General features: G+C 36.9%; 1 protein-coding gene across 1 annotated transcript in view; it reads left to right on the plus strand.

Moving 5' to 3' along the window:
• The window catches only part of LOC127847078 (AP-5 complex subunit zeta-1-like), a 45,353-nt gene that overhangs the window by 18,165 nt on the left and 4,989 nt on the right, over nt 1-22,199 (plus strand). Inside the window, 13 exon segments of the mRNA XM_052378674.1 lie at nt 269-531; nt 831-993; nt 2,034-2,261; nt 4,954-4,991; nt 5,554-5,716; nt 8,325-8,503; nt 9,057-9,140; nt 10,326-10,531; nt 11,062-11,148; nt 14,679-14,745; nt 14,747-14,802; nt 20,383-20,515; nt 21,076-21,264. Of these exon segments, the coding sequence (XP_052234634.1) occupies nt 269-531; nt 831-993; nt 2,034-2,261; nt 4,954-4,991; nt 5,554-5,716; nt 8,325-8,503; nt 9,057-9,140; nt 10,326-10,531; nt 11,062-11,148; nt 14,679-14,745; nt 14,747-14,802; nt 20,383-20,515; nt 21,076-21,264 (1,856 nt within the window).

Genomic DNA, 22,199 nt, shown 5'->3' on the forward strand with positions numbered 1-22,199 from the left:
CTCTTAGCACATGCATTAACTCTTTCAGTGCTGGAACCGAATTTTGAAGGCCTGTGCAAACAGTTTGGATCCAGTTGAGACGCCACAAAAGGTGGCGTCTCATCTGGATCCAAACTGTTTGCTTTTCTGATAGTATTCTTTGTAAAAAATCGAAGAAAATGCTAATTTTAGAAATTCAGCAGATGACATTTTAGCAGAGGACAAATTTCCCAGCATGCAAAGGGTTAAGGCATGTTGTCCCAGAGTGAGGTTCCCTTTCAATTTTTAGGTCAGTACTACACAGATGACCAGCTTGTGAACATCTTTAGTTTTTCAATGCTGTACCAGTGGATATCAAACAGCTATCACGGCTTGCTCATCAATAACAGCTACCCAATGGAGCCTGGAGACGATGCCAGTGACCTTGAGAAGGATGATGAACTTGACCTTTACAGGTCACAGCCTCAGCGTATCAGGTCAAGTTCAAGGTCAAGTCATGTGTCCAAAAACTCTGATGATACCGCATCGCCAACGTCTGTTGCCAGTGTTGAGGTTTGTTGCAAATATGTTGTTTTTGTTTTTTAACTCTGAATGTGATTTGTGAAATAATGACTAAAGCATGTTCTTGCAAAAGGCTTCTTGTTGTTTTTCACACCTATATATCTATATCACTTATCCTATGTTAGACATCTCTGACAAAATAAATGCTTGCTAGTTGTAATCATATTGCATAAAATCATGTTATATTAATCTGTGATAAATGATAAATGATAGTTAGATAAATTTAAGAGAATACATTATTTTTAAGTTTATATTTGAAAAACAAAAAGGTGAATTTTAAACTATTTCAGAAAACTCCAGTGACCAAAACCTGGTCAGCAGACCTGTCTAAGTCATCAAGACCTAGAACGCCAGTAAGGAAGGCACAGTCCTTGGTAACTGAGGGTGATGGGGACAGGTTCAGTTTATCTGTGACATCAACTGCTTCAGAAAGATTGACAACGGAGTTTAAAAGTATACAGGGCTTTTTTGCTGTTTAAATTGGGAACATAAAAATTTAAAAAATTGTTTTAATATCAAGATTTAATGAACATTCTTATAACTTGTCTTGAATAATAGAAGATAACCAAGAAAACAAGTCAGTAAAATCTGCTTTTATTTCTATGTATAATAACTAGATATATAGGAACACAATTGTGGTAAGTTTATATCTCAAAAATGGTTTGCAGGATATCATTCAAGCTTATACTATGTTTACCCCATATTGAAGAGACCCTTTAGGCCAAACTTAGCAGCTCTAGCTTGTCATAACTAAGGGACTTTTAACTCTTTACTATTTAACAAACGAGATCTAAAGACAGGTAGTAGCTCATTATAGTAAGACTGATATTTAGATAATTTTCATCAAACTTAATGCCTAGATATCTTAATGAAGACTCCCCTCAGGATATCATATCGGATGGGTTGGGTCAAGGTTACTGTTACTAAAATAACCAAATGGTTTCCACACAATTTCGTAATAACAAATAAAGTATTTGAAATTAAAGTTCGTTAGTACACATGTGTGTATCATGAAACCAGACCTTTCGTTGGATGGCATAACAGTTGTCAGAGGTCAATTTTAAGGTCATGTTCAGTAAATGTAAAAACACTATTCGTACCCAATAGGTCAAAAATAAAATTAGGCTAGTGTAATGAAACTAAGTCTAAATATATAAATACCTAACACCAGTGGTAGGGTTGCATATGGCTTGCTAATGGATTCTGCTAAGAAACTCAATACAAAGATTATCATGCAACTAAACACAGATGAGGTCCATCAAAACTTCATTTATGATTGCACATGGAGTCAAGGTCATTGTAGATAAATGTAGAAAAATGGTGTCCGCTCAATTACAAATTGAGCGTTTACATTTTATTTTGAAACTACCTACAGAAAATTAATGTGTGCTATCCAGATGTACTAATGGATATATATACATGTATTTGGCATGTTGTATCATCATTAAATGCGTGAAACATCACTAGAACAAGTTTCCTAATCACATGGCCAGATTCAAGTCCCAGTGACACTGTGTGGCTCACAGAGTCAGGGGAGACATCTGAGAGACCCGTGTCAACCCAGACGACCTTAAGCCTTTCAGAGGTCCCAAGGTCACCCAACCCTAAGGCTGCCATGGACACGGAGGAAGTGAAGCGTGAGTTGACGAAGCACGTGTTTGAGCCACTGATTGGTCGCACTATTGACTACTGCTTCAGACTCCTGGATCAGTGTGACAGGAGTAAGTACGGGGGGTAGTACAGACTCCTGGATCAGTGTGACAGGAGTAAGTACGGGGGGTAGTACAGACTCCTGGATCAGTGTGACAGGAGTAAGTACAGGGGTACTATGTATTTGGCATGTACCACTCAGATACTCAAATTGACCCATTTGTTGTCCCTTAGAAAATCAAATAAAAAGGAAGGTCTTCATTTCCATCCGTTACATACTGATGAGGAGCAAACAGCATTAAACCTAAACAGGCTGCGAGTCACTGGCAGTCTGTTCTGGTTTTATGTTGGTTGCATATAGTCATTTTCTCTTCATTTCTGAGCAGGAAACAATCATGAGAATTATCCTTACATTGTTTTTGTTAAATCAAATTATTTTTAAAAACTTTTATTAATGCTCTTATTATTAAAATTGGCTTGAAACAGCACATGTAATAATTTTAAATCTAGATTGTGATTAAATGTATATAATTTTGATTTTTATCCTTAATACTTTTTTTATCCTACAGATTTGGACATTTATGAAATTCTATTACTTTCAATTGTTTTAAAACAGTGAATAACAGAAATGTTATTATACCCCCACAAACGAAGTTTAGGGGGGTATATAGGAGTGAACTTTTGTGGGAGCTGTGGTCTAATGGTAGGAAGCTGGCTTAGGGATTGAGAGGTCCCGGGTTCGAATCCCGCCCCGACCACTGGACTTTCCTTGAGCAAAAAAATTTATCCCACATCTGCTCCTCTCCACCCAGGTTTATAAATGGGTACCTTTGAGGGAAATAAGCCAATGTGCCGTGGCTGCATACTGCGCCAAGATGTAAACGGACGACTTATGACCCAGTAATCAGGGAAAAACTATAAAGCGCCTTTGAAGGCACATTTCGAGTATGAAAAGGGCGCTATATAAATGTGGTTTAAAAAAACAAAAAAACTTGTCGGTCGGTCTGTCGGTCCGTATTAAGTGTCCGCTCTCTAATTCAAGTAGTTTTCATCCGATCTTCACCAAACTTGGTCAGAAGTTGTAATCTGCATGATGTCTAGGCCAAGTTCGAACATGGGCCTTGCCAGGTCAAAAACTAGGTCACAGGGTCACTAAGTGCGTTTTAAACATTTAGCATGTTGTCCGCTCTCTAATTCAAGTAGTTTTCATTCGATCTTCACCAAACTTGGTCAGAAGTTGTATCTACATAATGTCTAGGCCATGTTCGAACATGGGCCTTGGCGGGTCAAAAACTAGGTCACGGGGTCACTTAGTGCGTTTTTTAACATTCAGTATGGTGTCCTCTCTCTTATTTAAGAAGTTTTCATCCGATCTTCACCAAACTTGGTCAGAAGTTTCATCTAGATGATCTGAAGGCCAAGTTCAAACATGGGCCATGCCAGATCAAAAACTAGGTCACAGGGTCACTTAGTAAGTTTTAAACATTGAGCATGGTGTCCGCTCTCTATTTCAAGTAGTTTAAATCCGATCTTCACCACTTGGTCAGAAGTTGTAACTAGATGATGTAAAGGTCAAGTTCGAACATGGGCCATGCCGGGTCAAAAACTAGGTCACGGGGTCACTTACTGTGTTTTAAACCTCACCATGGTGCCCGCTCTCTAATTCAAGTAGTTTTTATCCAATCTTCACCAAACTTGGTCAGAAGTTGTATCTAGATAATGTCTAGATCAAGTTTAAATATGGGTCATGCCGGGTCAAAAACTAGGTCACGGGGTATCTTAGTGCGTTTTAAACCTCACCATGTTGTCCGCTCTCTAATTCAAGTAGTTTTCATCCAATCTTCACAAAACTTGGTCACAAGTTTTATCTAAATGATCTCTAGGACAATTTTGAACATGGGCAATTCTGGGCCTAAAACTAGGTCACAGGGTCACTTAGTGCTTTTTTTAACATTCAGCATGGTGTCCGCTCTCTAATTCAAGTAGTTTACATCCGATCTTCACCAAACTTGGTCAGAAGTTTTATGGAGATGATCTCAAGGCCAAGTTAGAACATGGGCCTTTCTGGGTCAAAAACTAGGTCAAGGGGTCACTTAGTGCGTTTTAAAAATTCAGCATGGTGTCCGCTGTTTTTTGTGAAGACGACATGCAAAATATTATGTGTCAATGCGGCATGTGGGGGTATTCGTCATGTCTGTGACAAAGCTTTAGTTGTTAAATTATTTCAGTTTGAAAATAATGGTTGCAAGATGAAACAAATTTGTGCATTAGATAAGCAAATTGAATTAAGAATATCTCCATTCCTTCTTTCTTTTTTGATGACACATCATTCTGTATTCATTATCAAATAATCAGAAGTAACATTATTTTAAAAACAGCTCTCATATGATTTTTTCTATAGTTTTCTTTGAAGCTGCTGCATAACAGATTACAAAATCAACAAAAATGAAAAATCTTATTTCAAATGTTTGAAAACAAGATGCTATTTAATTCAACAGTTTAAAATTACATTTGACAGACCATTGATGTTCTCTACTCCACTAATGATTGGAACATATTTTCTGATATCACCAAGAAGTTTGTTGCCACATTTTATTTTTTGGCTCATTATCAACTTATCAGCTTTAATTTGTGTGTAAAGTGGTAGAATCTTTATTTTAATACAGCTCTATTTTTTCAATCAATTTTTAAGTTTTGGAATTTACATTTTTGGTTTTTATTTTTGGTCTATTTTTGAATTAAGTACTGACATTTTATTTTCAGAGCCTAAAAACCAAAGTGATGTGGAGCTGTTGAACGCAGTGAGTTTGTATTTGAATAATATTTTGTATTAAAATTATACACCCTAAAATATACTATATTCAAATTAACATGTGTTGTTCCTTACGATATGAAATTGTGCATGTTCACAATCTTAATTAAATATAAAAAAATACAATTCCCATGGATACCTAAACCAAGCTGGAAACGGGGTCATGAAAACTAGGTCAAGAGCTCAAAAATGTTGACAACATTTCCAAATTTCATAGTTAGGGTCATATTTCTCTAAATAATGTCTGAATGTCAAAAGTCGTAATCAATAAAAGCTTGGATATGGCAACCAATCCTACCATTGCCATGGTAACAGTGGCAGCAATCAACACTTAAATTCCTGTTTACATGGTTACCATATAAGTCATCATGTCTTTATGTTGATTAAAAGTAAGTACACTTTAACTGACCTTTGGTTGCCATGGCAACAGTGTTACCAATTTTCACTTAAATTCTCAAGCCATTTCTGAGTATAGGTAATATTTTTTTTTAATAATCACTAAATCGAAATGATGTTCACTTATGAACTGTCAATCGACCCTATGGTTACAGTGTCAGCTGGAGACAGTGAAGCTACTGGAGTTTGTGTGCCGTATTGATGGCGCCCAGATACCACGGGTGTTCAGAGAACTCAAGCGATTGATGGCAAACTGCACTCAGGATGACAGGAATCCCAAACTGCTCATAGCCATTCTACAGTTCCTTGTAAACCACAGTAGGTCATTTTTGCTCAAGATTAGTGTAAGTTTTAAATCAACAAGTTTGAAATTCCTGGTTATTTAATTGAGGTTTTCCGCACTATTGAGCTGTTGGTTAATTTTGAATTACTTAAGTTTTCACTGACAAATCTTTTTGCAACTTTGTATATAGCAATCTTGTAAGAAGACCTGGCTTTTGATTGTATTTTTCAGATCACTGTTGCTAAAAACAGAAAAAAACTGTTTCAGATAATTATATGACTTGAGTTTGGAAGATGATAATGTATTGATGTGTTGCTGATAGGTATTTTTCATGAAAACCTCACTTTGGATCTTGGTCAGGTCACTTTCAATGACCAAGTGCTATAACTTTGACCAGCCTTTTTTAAGGATTATGTCCCCCATTGTACTTGAAAATTTTGAAAGGTTTTTGTGCCAGCTGAATTCAGGTTTGTTTACTCAACAAGTATGTTTCTCTGTAAATGCTGCAGATATTGAATTGAAACTTCACACATGTGTTTGGGAGCATCATGGGAGGTCAGCCTTATTTAGCTTTTTTATTGATTTAATATAGGTGAATGTTGGCATATAGCAACTCTGCCGTATGAAAACCGGCCATTTGATGGAGTTGCTTTGGGATAGGTTGAGATAAGGTAAAGGTCACTATCGCTAAAACACTTTAACAGTTTGCGCTTAATAACTTGTGGATGGAGATATTGTGCTGAATTGTGTGTAGATAGGTTACAGGATGATCAAGTAAATTGTATTTTGGGCAAGTGGGGTCAATGTCATTGTTCCTGAAAAAAGAAAAATGAGTTTCTGCTCAATTTCTAGTTTGGATTAAGTTACTGCCAGTAATTTTTGTGGGTCGCTTTCCTACAGACAAAATCTGGGATTGCATTTGGGGCCATTGGGTCAATGTCATGGTTATTAAGAATAGAAACAGGCCAGCTAGCTCAGTTAGTTGAGCACTGGACTGCAAATCAGAGGATCGCAGGTTTGATTCCTTAAATCTTGTGGGTATTGGTAATGAAATCCTTTTGGTGTCCATTCTCCCCATACCTTTGATTGGCAGCTTTCAGTTACTGGATCATGTATGTGCATTAAGTACCTGTATACCTGCTAACCAAGAAAAAGTAAGTAAACTGACAGATGTGAAATGACTGAATAACTGTGTAAAAAAATGAAAAACTTAAACTTTAAAGGAGGTATTGGGCTGTAACTTTGTTTGTAGATAAGTAAGATGCAGCTATTGCTTGCAAACTTTATTACCTTCAATTTAATTAATTGGTAAAAAATTCAAAATATAGTTTTTTGGTGTGGTGACATTTCTTATTTAATATGTAAAATTTCAGCAGTTATTTTAAATATACTATATGTACCTTTTAATGCTCCCTTTCGAAGAAAAGGGGGTATATAGTTTACGCACTGTCCATCTGTCAGTCTGTCTGTCAGTCTGTCACACTTTTCGTGTCTGCTCTCTGATTCAAATAGTTTTCATCCGATCTTTACCAAACTTGGTCAGAAGTTGTATCTAGGCAATATCTCGGTCAAGTTTGAATATGGGTCATGCCGGGTCAAAAACTAGGTCACGGGGTTGAAAAAAACAATCCAAGGGAAGTAATAATCTTTAAATGGACATAATTATCTGACCTGCCAAATTATATATTTTTGTTAAATAAATCGCAGTAGGCGGCATTGTGTTTCTGACAAACACATTGTAATAAAAGGTCAAGGTCATCCTTCAAGGTCTAAGGTCAAAAATACAAAAACCCAAGGGAAGTAATAAGCTTTAAAGGGAGATAATTATTCAATATTGAACAAAGCAACTTGATATTTGGCATGCATGTGTATCTCATGGAGCTGCACATTTTGAGTGGTGAATCTACAGTCACAGTAGTGGCTTTTAATTATTTGCTACTAAAAATAGAGATTTGTTAGAGACAATTATTTTCAAGGGAAGTAATATATATAATTATATATAAAAATGATTGATTTGTCAAAGGTTTTTTTTTAATTATATAATTGTCATTTCTTTCCTGTACTAATTTGTGAGCAGGTTGGGCTACCGTAACCTTGTGAAGAGGCCAGTAAGGACCTGTAAATAAACTCTGAAACACACACACACACAGTACTAATTTGTGAATGGTAGGGCTCATTACATACCTTATGTCCATAGATACATGATGAACTCTGGCTATGATTTCTTTGATAAACCACAGGCCTTGGTTGTCAGTGATGTCTGACTTGGTCATTTTTGACTGTCTACAGACCCCCCCCCCCCTCGCTGGTTGGATTGGACAAAATCCAAGGGAAGTAATAAGCTTTAAAGGGAGATGATTTCTATACCTGCTAAATGATAAATAGAAATTAATTTCAAAGCGGCGCAGTAGGGGGCATTGTGTTTCTGACGAACACATCTCTTGTTTGTGGTCATTATATCAGTTGACTATACTATAAAAGCAGAAAAATAGTGGAGGGCGCTGTCTGGAGACTGCTATTACATGTATTTCTTTTTCTTTGCACGTCATTTATTGGAATTTAATTTACTTTTATTCTTTTACTTGCTAAAACGAATTAACAGGAGGTGCATATCTATTTTAATTATGTATATTTCAATTGCAGGCAAGGCAGTGGCCTATGACTGTCAACAAGAGTTGAACAAGCTCTTCCACGGGGTGTTGTCCCGTAACTTTGACCAGACAGCAGTCAGTTTTGACATCGTCATGTTTGTACTCGACAACTTGGAGAAATTGACACATCAGTATCACGTGATGGCTATATACTTCCCAAATATATTTAAGGTAGACTGCTATTCGATTAAAATTTATTTATTTGAGTCATGTTCTGAGAAAACTGGGCATAATGTATGTGCGTAAAGTGTCGTCCCAGATTAGCCTGTGCATTCCGCACATAATTTTCACTGTTAATTAATTTTCACTGTATGAAACAGTGAAATTGTCAGTTCTAACTCACTGATATTTCTCTATAAACCACCGGAAAGCATAAAATAAAGCACATTTCCAACTCCCTGCCGGGTTTTAAGATACTCAAAACTATCCAATAGTTACATTGTTTATACCGGTATACTCTATTGGACAGTTTCTCATAAAACTGTTCAAGTGATGCCATTTTCATAAATTCATAATCATTGATATTGATAACAATTCTTGTACATTGGTTGATGGTATAGGAAACAGGTATACCCTATGCAGCCCTGTTTTGGGGGTATACTAGATTCTCTATGGATGTTTGGTTTCATAATGAATCCAGATTCTGAATCCCATGACAATTTTACCTGTTTTTAAAATTCAGATTGTCAGTAATGAAAAAGAGTGTTTTGTGTTTTTGGTACAGATTTTGGCTTGGAACCCCCACACGTTCATCTCTGATTTCCAGGACATCCTGCCAGCGATGATGTCATCAGTGACATCACTAGAAGTAAGTTATCATTCTATAAGAAGTAGCATTTTTATTTTTATTTTTTATCTTTTGATTTGATTTTCACAAGCTTCTAACTTCTTTGCAATGGCAATGCACCTACAAAAGTGTTCAACTCTTGACATTGTAGGCCCCTACAAAGCAGGAGGAGTATAGAAAAGTTTTTATCCTATTACCAGATGAAAATCGATAGTATAACAACGATCGTAAAAACTTGAACTTTATACTATCGCTTTTTTTTATGTCAGATTTGGGTTTTTCCAAAAATTTGAGAATCTGTTTTTGTCAACTACGGAAAAACAAAATGGTAAAAAATGCGATATTTGATAATTATTAATGGAAAACATGGAGGTAAGCCTCGCGCTACCTCGGTTCTAAGCCTTGCATGATAAACTTGATCTTTATCCAAAACTCACATAATATTCTCTATTTATCTGTTCATAAGTATGCACATCTGTACGTCCCTTGTTCTTTTTTGACTCTTCAGAGTTTAAATTCGGGTGTTATACAGCTGTTGCTTTCCACACATTTTTCATATGGTCTCCAGTGTTTGTGAGATATTGATATGAGTCTCCCTGTGGGAGAACGGGGTTATATGCATTTTGGTAGTGTTATCCCAGATAAGCTAATCAGGATAATCAGGTACCACACTTTCCGCTTTTATTGTTTTTATGTCCCGGGTAGGGTGGCATATAGCAGTTGAATTGTCCGTCAGTCTGTCCGTCTGTCTGTCTGTCCGTCCGTCCGTCTGTCCGAAAACTTTAACATTGGCCATAACTTTTGCAATATTGAAGATAGCAACTTGATATTTGGCATGCATGTGTATCTCATGAAGCTGCACATTTTCAGTGGTCAAGGTCATCCTTAAAGGTAAAAAATTAAAAATACGATCCAAGAGAAGTAATAAGCTTTAAAAGGGAGATAATTTCTAAACCTGCCAAATGATATATTGAAATTTTTATCAAAGCTGCGCAATAGGGGGCATTGTGTTTATGACAAACACATCTCTTTTTTTTTTCTTTTTTTTTTTAATCTTTTAAGCGAAATTCCAGTTCAGACGGAAAATGCTGTCTCTGATTTGCTTGTGTGGACTGCAAGGCTAATATGGGACACACTTTACACCTATGCATTAGGCCCAGTTTTCCCAGAGGGCGGCTCATTTAATCCTTTGTATGACATTCACAGGTGTTTCACACCTTAGTCGACCTGCCATGCATGACAGTGGCCCTGGAGGTGATAGAACGCACGAAGCACTTGGACTTCACCAGCCTTCAGCCAGTCACTGATGAGCAACCCACAAGGGCACTTGATGCATTTAAGAACGCCATGTTTCGACCGATGTTCAACTTTTTCACAAGGTCGGAAGGAGGTCATGGGGATACTATTGACAGGTTAGCAGTTTTCATTTAAGGAGGACACATAATCTTATAATGGGTTTTAGTGCCATTTCATGATGCCCCTCTCAATGTGACAAGATACTGTTTACCAAAAATTGTGAAAACTCTCTTCTGAAAATGTAAAATAGATCTTAATGAATTCAAGAAATGTGGCAATCTTCAACATTCTGTTTGTGGTTATTTCCTGTATACTATGCGTGTCCGCAATATTATGGTGGCTTTTACTAGTGGTTTAAATGAAAAGTGAACTTTTGTTTTGTGCTTCCAGTGGTGATAAACTTTTTTTTAATTTCATGGCCTTTTTTCTGATGGTGTATGAATTTAGGCAATTTTATTTTTTTTAGAAGTTAAATGGCATATCTTTTGATAGCATTTTATGGATGAAGATATTTAAGTGTTAAAATGAATCTAGCCTTGCACAATTTGAAATCATGAAAAGTTTAGAAAAAAGGCTTGAAAATTAGCCAGTTGATAATGGAACTCTTAGGAGTGGTATCATATCTATACATTATGCTCTGCTACAGACTGGACCAGTTCCACACCAGTATTCAAGACATGGTGGACTTACCCAGAGTGCTGGTGTGCTACCAGTCTGCTGCTCTGCTGCTCAGGTAAGGGTGTAAGAAGTGTCAAACAGACAGTCCTGGGATTCATACCATTATACGAAGATGTAACCAGACTGATCTAGCTTTCCACCCTTCCCCATTTTTTAGCAGCGCTCTGTACTTTTTGTGATTCTAAATATTTGTAAAATTTAAACTTGGTTTGATCCTATATCTTTTGTAATCCTTCCTCTTTCGTGATCCTATTATTTTTTTTATCCTATATCTTTTGTGATACTATATATTTTGTGATCCTATATCTTTTGTGATCATATATCTTTTGTGATCATATATCTTTTGTGATCATATATCTTTTGTGATCATATATCTTTTGTGATCATATATCTTGTGTGACCCTTCATCTTTTGTGATCCTATATCTTTTGAAATCCTATATCTTTTGTGATCCTTCATCTTTTGTGATCCTATATTTTTTTGTGATCCTATATCTTTTGTGATTTTATATCTTTTGTGATCATATATCTTTTGTGATCCTATATCTTGTGTGACTCTTCATCTTTTGTGATCCTATATCTTTTGTGATCCTTCATCTTTTGTGATCTTATATCTCTTGTGATCCTATATCTTTTGTGATCCTATATCTTATATGATCCTACACAAATTATAAGTCTTGATTTTTTATGATATAAATTTAATGATTCTATTCTTTTGTAATGCTAGATTGTTTGTGAACCTTGATCTTGTATGTCTTTTTTTGTCCTACATCTTTTGTGATCCTTAATCTTTTTATGCCCCCTTTTTATGAGGGGTGGGGAATATAGAATTGCCCTTTTTTTGTCCGATCTTCTGACCATCCTAATTTTTTGCGCTGTGTGTTACTCAAGAAGTATTGGTGAGTGATGACACTTTGCAAGTATATTAACCAGCATGTGAACCTGTACACTTACATATTTTGGTTTCTGATTGTCTACTTGATTACAGTTTTAGTTGTGGCCTCGTTTTACTACAAACAATACTTACCATTTTCATGACGTTTTGGTTGGTATGTTTTCTACAAAATCAGAGTTGTGGACTTTTTACACACCACCCCCCCCCCCCCCAAAGGTATTTCGTGATCTTTCAACTTTTATCATCCTGTATCTTAAGTGATCTAATATCTCTTGTTATCTTATAAGCTCACCTGTCATGCAGTGACATGGTGAGCTTATGTGACGGTGTGATGTCCGGCGTCCGTTGTGCGTGCGTGTGTGCGTGTGTCCGTCAACAATTTGTTTGTGTAGACAGTAGTGGTCACAGTTTTCATCCAATCTTTATGAAATTTGGTCAGAATGTTTATCGTGATGAAATCTGGGTTGGAATTGGATTTGGGTCATCTGGGGTCAAAAACTAGGTCACTAGGTCAAATAATAGAAAAACTTGTGTAAAAAATAGAGGTCACAGATTTCATCCAATCTTTATCAAATTTGGTCAGAATGTTTATCTTGATGAAATCTGGGTTGGGATTGTATTTGGGTCATCTGGGGTAAAAAACTAGGTCACTAGGTCAAATAATAGAACAACCTTGTGTAGACAATAGAGGTCACAGTGTTCATCCAATCTTTATGAAATTTGGTCAGAATGTGTATCTTGATGAAATCTGGGTTGGGATTGTATTTGGGTCATCTGGGGTCAAAAACTAGGTCACTATATCAAATATTTGAAAAACCTTGTGAAGACAATAGAGGTCACAGATTTCATCCAATCCTTATGAAATTTGGTCAGAATGTTTATCTTGATAAAATCTGGCCCCGTGTTCACAAAACGATTTTTGCAATCGAAAATCGATTTTAACTGACATCAATTTTCATTTTTGCCTATCAACTACAATGGATACCATTTTCAATGACAAGCAAAATCGATTTTTGATTGCGAAAAATGCTTTGTGAACATGGGGCCTGGGTTGGGATTGTATTTGGGTCATGTGGGGTCAAAAACTAGGTCACTAGGTCAAAAAATAGAAAAACCTTGTGTAGACAATAGAGGTAACAGATTTCATCCAATCTTTATGAAATTTAGTCAGAATGTTTATCTTGATGAAATCTGGGTTGGGATTGTATTTGGGTCATCTGGGGTATAAAAGTAGGTCACTAGGTCAAATAATAGAACAACCTTGTGTAGACAATAGAGGTCATAGTGTTCATCCAATCTTTATGAAATTTGGTCAGAAAGTGTATCTTGATGAAATCTGGGTTGGGATTGTTTTGGGGTCATCTGGGGTCAAAAACTAGGTCACTATATCAAATAATAGAAAAACCTTATGTAGACAATAGAGGTCACAGGTTTCATCCAATCTTTATGAAATTTGGTCAGAATGTTTATCTTGATAAAATCTGGCCCCTTGTTAACAAAACGATTTTGCAATCGAAAATCGATTTTAACTGACATCAATTTTCATTTTTGCCTATCAACTACAATGGAAATCCATTTTCAATGACAAGCAAAATCGATTTTCGATTGCGAAAAATGCTTTGTGAACACGGGGCCTGTGTTGGGATTGTATTTGTGTCATGTGGGGTCAAAAACTAGGTCACTAGGTCAATTAATAGAAAAACCTTGTGTAGACAATAGAGGTCACAGTTTTCATCCAATCTTTATGAAATTTGGTCAGAATGTTTATCTTGATGAAATCTGGGTTGGGATTGTATTTGGGTCATCTGTGGTCAAAAACTAGGTCACTAGGTCAAATAATAGAAAAAACCTTGTGTAGACAATAGAGGTCACAGTGTTCATCCAATCTTTATGAAATTTGGTCAGAATGTGTATCTTGATAAAATCTGGATTGGGATTGTATTTGGGTCATCTGGGGTCATAAACTAGGTCACTTGGTCAAATCATAGAAAAACCTTGTGTAGACAATAAAGGTCACAGTTTTCATCTGATCTTAATGAAATATTGTCAGAATGTTTGTCTTGTTAAAATCTGGGTTGGGACTGAATTTTGGTCATCTAGGGTCAAAAACTAGGTCACTAGGTCAAAGTTTAAAAAAACTTGTGTAGACAGTAGAGGTCACAGTTTTCATCCAAACTTAATACAATTTGGCAAGAATGTTAATCTTGATGAAATCTGGGTTGGGATTGTATTTGGGTCATCTGGGGTCAAAAACTAGGTCAAATAATAGAAAAACCTTATGTAGATGAAAGAGGTCACAGTTTTCATCACGTCTTAATGAAATTTTGTCAGAATGTATTAATTGATGAAATCTGGTTTGGGATTGTATATGGGTCTGATAGAATTTAAGTTGATGTAGCAAGGTTAGTCAGGTGAGTGATTCAGGGCCATCATGGCCCTCTTGTATGTTTTGTGATCTGATATCTTGTGTGATCTTTTATATTTTGTGATCCTTTATATCGTTTGTGATCTTAAATTGTTTGTGATCTTAAATATCTTGTGATCCTATATATTGCGTGATCTTACATCTTTTGTGACTTATATATTTTGTGAGGGGTGATTTTTTATCCTAGATCTTTTTCTTACATTTTATACTTGATTTTTTTAAACCTTTTTTTAAAACGTTCCCTAACTTTGTTACTACACTTGCAGGACATGGTTCAGTGTGATTCTGGAGGAAGTGGACCAGGACTTTGTGTCCCGCCTACTGCCAGTACTGACTGGAGCGTACAGGTCTTGTGTACGGCATACTGGAATACAAGAGCGATATGCGGAGGTGAGAGAATGGGGAGGCAGTGTTGTAGTGCTGGGACCTGGAGGTTAGAGAATGGGTAGGCAGTGTTGTAGTGCTGGGACCTGGAGGTGAGAGAATGGGGAGGAAGTGTTTTAGGGCTGGGACCTGGAGGTGAGAGAATGGGGAGGAAGTGTTGTAGGGCTGGGACCTGGAGGTGAGAGAATTGGGAGGAAGTGTTGTAGGGCTGGGACCTGGAGGTGAGAGAATTGGGAGGAAGTGTTGTAGGGCTGGGACCTGGAGGTGAGAGAATTGGGAGGAAGTGTTGTAGGGCTGGGACCTGGAGGTGAGAGAATTGGGAGGAAGTGTTGTAGGACTGGGACCTGGAGGTGAGAGAATGGGGAGGCAGTGTTGTAGGGCTGGGACCTGGGTGAGAGAATGGGGAGGAAGTGTTGTAGGGCTGGGACCTGGAGGTAAGAGAATGGGGAGGCAGTGTTGTAGGGCTGGGACCTGGGTGAGAGAATGGAGAGGCAGTGTTGTAGTGCTGGGACCTGGAGGTGAGAGAATGGGGAGGCAGTGTTGTAGGACTGGGACCTGGGTGAGAGAATGGGGAGGGAGTGTTGTAGTGCTGGGACCTGGAGCTGAAAGAATGGGGAGGCAGTGTTGTAGGGCTGGGACCTGGGTGAGAGAATGGGGAGGCAGTGTTGTAGGGCTGGGACCTGGGCCAGTATTTAACACCAAATTTTATCTTAAAGTCTAAGAATAAATTCATCAGTGTTGTGTTCAAAATGGTGACATATTTCAACTATTTTGGGTGAGACAGGTTTTTGTGCTGAGAATTATAACATGATACTCCAAGATCATCCTTGTGGACAAAAATTAATTGATTTAAAATTTTAATCCAATTATTAGCAATCAAAAAAGAATTTGTATGCATTGTTATCCCCCACCATAGGCGGAGGGATATTGTTTTGGCGTTGTCCTTCCGTCCATCCGTCTTTCCGTCCGTCCTTCCGTCCGTCTTTCCGTCCGTCCGGAGCCATATCTTGGAAGTGCTTTGGCGGATTTCATTGAAACTTGGTATGAGTATATATATATGGATAACAGGATGATGCACGCCAAATGGCATTGTACACCATCTGTTAATAACAGAGTTATGACCCTTGGTATCTTGAAAAAATGCTTTTTTTGTGTGTCCGGAGCCATATCTTGAAAGTGCTTTTGCCGATTTCATTGTAACTTGGTATGAGTATATATATGGATAAGAGGATGATGCACGCCAAATGGCATTGTACACCATCTGTTAATAACGGAGTTATGGCCATTTGTATCTTGAAAAAATGCTTTTTTGATTGTCAAATATAACACTTTTGTTTCCAGAAGCATATTTGCGGGGGATATCAATTCAACGAATTTGCTTGTTAAAAATATATCTGCATAACAAAAATTTAATTATTACAATATAAAGAATATATTATTCAAAAGCGAAACTGTCGTTTGAAAAGTGTTATTACCCCCATTACCGTTGGTAATAGACCAGTTTCACAATACTACCGCTGTTGCTATTTTTAGATATCATGTGACGCGTCGAATTTCAGAACGAGGCTGAACGTGTATAGATTTGGCAGAGCATATATCGATGATTATAAACCAGTTGATTTTTATTAATTACATTCGCGATTTTCATGAGCACTGACACTGGTTACAATGACGGCAAACATATGCATACAAGGATGTGTTGTTTAATAATAAATTGATGAGGGGTTATGACATAAACATTCTCACACCTGTCATATTTCAAAGCCATAGCATATAGTACCACTAGTGTAGATCTATACCGTATACATTTTATTTAAATTCAAGATACCCATTGTCATCAGAGCAAATGTGATCTGTAGAATAAACATTGATAATTGCTACAAACAAAGATATACAAAAGTCGTATAATACAAAACGTTATTATATAACTTAAATTCTCAAAGGAATGTTTGTCGGTCTGTAATATTTTTCGCGAACGATCGAACGTGTCAAATGTGTGTTGACTCAATCATAAGAAAAAGCAATAGAAAATGCAAAGCACATGAACTGTTTAAATGTTGTGTCATTTTTCGTTTAACTGTATTAAATGTTCTTTTACAGTGAAAGACAATATTTAAGAATTCTTTTATACAGGTGAAAAAATGAACGTGGAGCAAACTGAACTGTCTATGCATGCACCTTGATTTCTCTTTAAACGTGATTATAAGTGATAACTATAATTATGTCACATCATGTCAAAAATCTCTCTTGTGTGTGTGTGTCTTTATTTTTCGGAAACATTCTTTAACCCCTTTGTGGTCAATGAAAATGCTTGTTTTAATTGTGTTCTTTCATACACTAACGAACACTCTTTATAAGACTGTGTTAAGACGGAGTTTTATTTTAGCGGTACCCGCTAGATAGGTTTCGTGTTTAGCATAAAAGCTAATAAATATTTCAAATGTATTTATAAGTATAAAGCACTTATTTATGTATCCGAACATTCTTTGACAAGGAAAATCGTTCCAACGCTAATTTTGACAAGGCAGATATTCGTTCATACGTTGTTTTTACTACCCGTCATTCATTCCCACGCTATTTAGACATCCCGCACAATCGTTCCAACATTATTTTGACAGACCGGATATAAATATTCCTACATAGTTTTAAGGCCCAGATTTCTGCAATGTTTGGCAAATTACAGATCTCAGTGTAAGTTGATATATTTGATTATGATTTAACGTTATCATTCTCATGATCGCGATAAAATCTAACAACAATATAAAGTATAACACAAAATATGAGATTTTTTTTTTAACTACATTTATTTTAATAACGAAATATTAAAGTACCGGATAAAATGCCCAGAGTGTTGATATCATATTATTTTGATAAAATGTGATAATAATGACCGGGATAGCAATTATTCAGGTACGAATCTTCGGGCTGTCCAAATAACAAAAGAACGAATGTCCGGGCTGTCAAAATTATGTAGGAACCATTATTTGCATTGTCAAAATAACAAAGGCACGAATGTTCAGGTTGTTGAAAAACATAGGAACGAATGTCCGCATGTGAAAAATAGGCTAGGACGAATGTCCAGCATTCACTGTATTATTATGATTAAACTGGCTAATATATACATGTATACTGTATTTAGTTTGAGTATTTGGCGTTACATTATTCTTAGGAATGACAACGTAATACTTCTACCATGATAAGACATTGGGGTACCATACATGGTGTTCAATTACCAGGCATCTACTACGGGTGGTTTATGACACCATGCTGTTGTTTAGTATTTGTCGGCACAGTATCTGATCATAACGAGATAATGGGTTTATCCGGAACACAGGGGCTATTAAACCACAGATGTATCAATAAACAAGATAGATCTTTATTCAAACAGCGTGATAAAAAAGCTCTAACAAAGCGTGTCAAATGTGTGAAAAATGGAGAAAAATAAGTAGGGGATTACTTTAACCAAGACAATTTATTTCATGTATTGACACTTATAATGTGAAGTACATATTTATTTAAATTATTCTGACAATATCATATTGTGTTTTTAAGTCGTTACATCACCGAATTTTCAAAAGAGTTAAAGGTTGAAATCAGATGCGGCGTTGCGCGGGACTATTTATACACGTTCAGCCTCGTTCTGGAATTCTGGGAGTCACGTGACTTTGCGCTCTTATCAATTTCGGCCTATTGTGAAAAGGGTCTATTATACCCCAATTACCTTTGGTAATGGGGGCTATATAGGAGTCACTTTGTTGGTCTGTCGGTCCGTCGGTCTGTCCCGAAATTTCATGCGATTTTCACCAAACTTGGTCGCAAGTTGTATTTAGATGATGTTTATGTCAAGTTTGAATATGGGTCATGCCGGGTCAAAAACTAGGGCATGGGGTCACTTTGTGTGTTTTAAACTGCAAGATTGTCCGGACCATAACCATGTCATTAATTAGATTTTAAAATTACTTGGTACATTTGTTTACCATCATGGGACGGTGTGTCGTGTGAAAAAAGTATGTCGATATCTCCAAGGTCAAGGTCACACTTGGAGTTTAAAGGTCAAACGCTTGTCCGGGCCATAACTTTATCATTTATTGTGAGATTTTAAAATCATTTGGCTAATTTGTTCACCATCGTTGGACGGTGTGTCGCGCGAAAGAATTACGTCGATATCTCCAAGGTCAAGGTCACACTTTGAGTTTAAAGATCAAAAATGGCCATAAATGAACTTGTCCGGGCAATTACTATGTTGTTCATTGTGAGATTTTAAAATTATTTGGCACATTTGTTCACCATCATTGGACAGTGTGTCGGGCGAAAGAATTTCGTTTATATCTCCAAGGTCAAGGTCTTACTTTAAGTTCAAAGGTAAAAAATGGCCATAAATGAGCATGTTCGGGCCAAAACTATGTTGTTCATTGTGAGAATTTAAAATCATATGGCACATTTGTTCACCATCATTGGCCGGTGTGTGGCGCGAAAGAATAACGTAGATATCTCCAAGGTCAAGGTCACACTTTCAGTTCAAAAGTAAAAAAATGCCGCAAATGAGCTTGTGCGGGCCATAACTATGACGTTCATAGTGAGATTTTAAAATCATTTTGCACATTTGTTCACCATCATTGGACGGTGTGTCGCGCGTAAGAATTACATCAATATCTCAAAGGTCAAGGTCACACTGTGAGTTTAAAGGTCAAAAATGGCCATAAATGATCTGGTCCGGGCCATAACTATGTCATTCATTGTGAGATTTTAAAATTACTTGGTAGATTTGTTCACAATCATTGGACAATGTGTCCTGCCAAAGTATTATGTCAATATCTCCAAGGTCAAGGTCACACTTGGAGTTCAATAGTGGAAAATGGCCATAAATGAGCTTGTCCGGGCCATAACTATGTGATTCATTGTGAGATTTTAAAATGACTCTGTACATTAATTTTGTTCACAGTCATTGGACGGCATGTCATGCGAAAGAATTCAAGAGTGCAAAGGTCAAAATGGCCATAAATAATAATGGCATAATAATTCTTAAAAATCGCCATAAATTTACTCCTCTTGTTTTGTGAAGACAGCATGCATAATAGTCTGTGTCAATGCGGCAGGTTGGGGTAAACGTCATGTCTGTGACAAAGCTCTAGTTATATTTATGCCCCCCTTCGAAGAAGAGGGGGTATATTGCTTTGCTCGATGTCGGTCGGTCGGTCTGTCGGTCTGTCGGTCCGTCCACCAGGTGGTTGTCAGACGATAACTCAAGAACGCTTGGGCCTAGGATCATGAAACTTCATAGGTACATTGATCATGACTCGCAGATGACCCCTATTGATTTTGAGGTCACTAGGTCAAAGGTCAAGGTCACGGTGACCTGAAATAGTAAAATGGTTTTTGAATGATTAATCAAGAACGCATATGCCTAGGATCATGAAACTTCAGTGGGTAGATTGATCATGACTTGCAGATGACCCCTATTGATTTTTTTTTTTTATGTTTTCTTTTCCCTAATAAATCAGTTTATAAACAACTCATCATTCTTATTGACTTGAAATGAAAGGATAGATGATATGTTATTTCTCAAGTTACTTCATTTTACTGCAGAATCATAGCAGAGAACACAGTGCGTCTGCTCAAGAAGTTTCCTCAGACTGTCGTCCAACAGCGAGATGAAATCGCAGAATTCTTGTCTCAGACGCGTAACATCACCGGGAGAGAGGCTTTCTTTTGTCAGCTGGTGAGTTCGGCATATCTACTTAAAGATGTAATATTTGTATGGCTGCAACTTAGATAAATATTTATGGTAATGCATATAAATATAATAATCACAAACAAAGTCGAGATCCAATATTTGGACAATCATCTATATCAGCTCAATAAGAAATTATGTTCTAATAAACAGGTTTTGAATGTAAAGAGCATGTTGTACATACTTTCTTTCAGCAGTTGTAGTATGGTTTCTTGCAGATTGTTACAAGGACAGTTTCAATGTGCTGTTTTGATTTTTGTATGTGAAGATGGTATCATACAAAACAGATCTATGTCATACAAAATTCAGGGAATAATAACAGATTTATATCTTGCAATAATTTTGTTCAATTTTAAATGATATGTGTGATAATACACATTTACAAAGTAGTGTTTCTGTTCATGTAGAAGTAGCAATCTGAGAGTAAATTGAGTGAAGTAAAAAATAAAGTGGTTCGTCTCAATTCTGTAACGCATGAACGTTTATGTAGTTATACTAAAAGTTTTTTACCAAGTTAATTGATGTCATAATATTTTGTTGTCTGTCAGGTGTGGGGTGTAGGGGAGTACCTGTCTAATGCCTACAGTCCAGCCTGCACGGCAGAGGTCATTGGTCACATGTACGAGACCCTTGAGCTGCTCACATATGAGGTCATTGCCATCACTGGTTCTACCCGCGCTTCACAGGCTCCTTTCTCGGTGCAGGTCGTGTCCACACTAATGTCAGCTCTTGCAAAGGTCAGTCAACACTGATCTCAGCACTTTCAGTCAGGATGCGTTCAAGATTGGAATAAATGAGATGTGTACAGATGCACATTTACAGGCAGTTTTTAATGATTTTTTTTATAATTAATGTTTAGCTTATAAACCAAAACGACTGTTGGTGTATGCATGTTTACATGCAGAAAAAATAGACATTTATTAGCTCATCTATTTATTGAAAAATAAATTATGAGCTATTGTCATCACCTTGGTGTCGGCGTCCGGTTAAGTTTTGCGTTTAGGTCCACTTTTCTCAGAAAGTATCAATGCTATTGCATTCATACTTGGTACACTTACTTACTATTATGAGGGGACTGGGCAGGCAAAGTTAAGATAACTCTGGCGTGCATTTTGACAGAATTATGTGCCCTTTTTATACTTAGAAAATTGAAAATTTTGGTTAAGTTTTGTGCTTAGGTGCATTTTATTCCTTAAGTATCAAAGCTATCGCTTTCATACTTGCAACACTACTAACTATCATAAGGGGACTGTGCAGGCAAAGTTATGTAACTCTGACTGGCATTTTGACCGAATTATGTGCCCTTTTTATACTTAGAAAATTGAAAATTTGGTTTAGTTTTGTGTCCACTTTATTCCTACAGTATCAAAGCTATTGCAACACTTATTAACTATCATAAGGGGACTGTGCAGGCAAAGTTATGTAACTCTGACTGGCATTTGGATGGAATTAAATATTTTTTTATTTTTTTTTTAAGATCATCTCACAAATGACCACCACACCCTCACACTATACCCCCCCCCCCCCCCCCCCCCCCCTCACCCTAACCCCCCCCCCCCAATTTTTTTTTTGAAACGGTTAAAAAACACAAATATTTATTTTTATTATTTTATTTTTGAAATACCGTCCAACCATCGCACCCAAGAAGCCCCTCCCCCCCACCCCTCCCACC

The sequence above is a fragment of the Dreissena polymorpha genome, chromosome 10 (genome assembly GCF_020536995.1).
Source record: "Dreissena polymorpha isolate Duluth1 chromosome 10, UMN_Dpol_1.0, whole genome shotgun sequence".
NCBI classification, from domain to species: Eukaryota; Metazoa; Mollusca; class Bivalvia; order Myida; family Dreissenidae; genus Dreissena; species Dreissena polymorpha.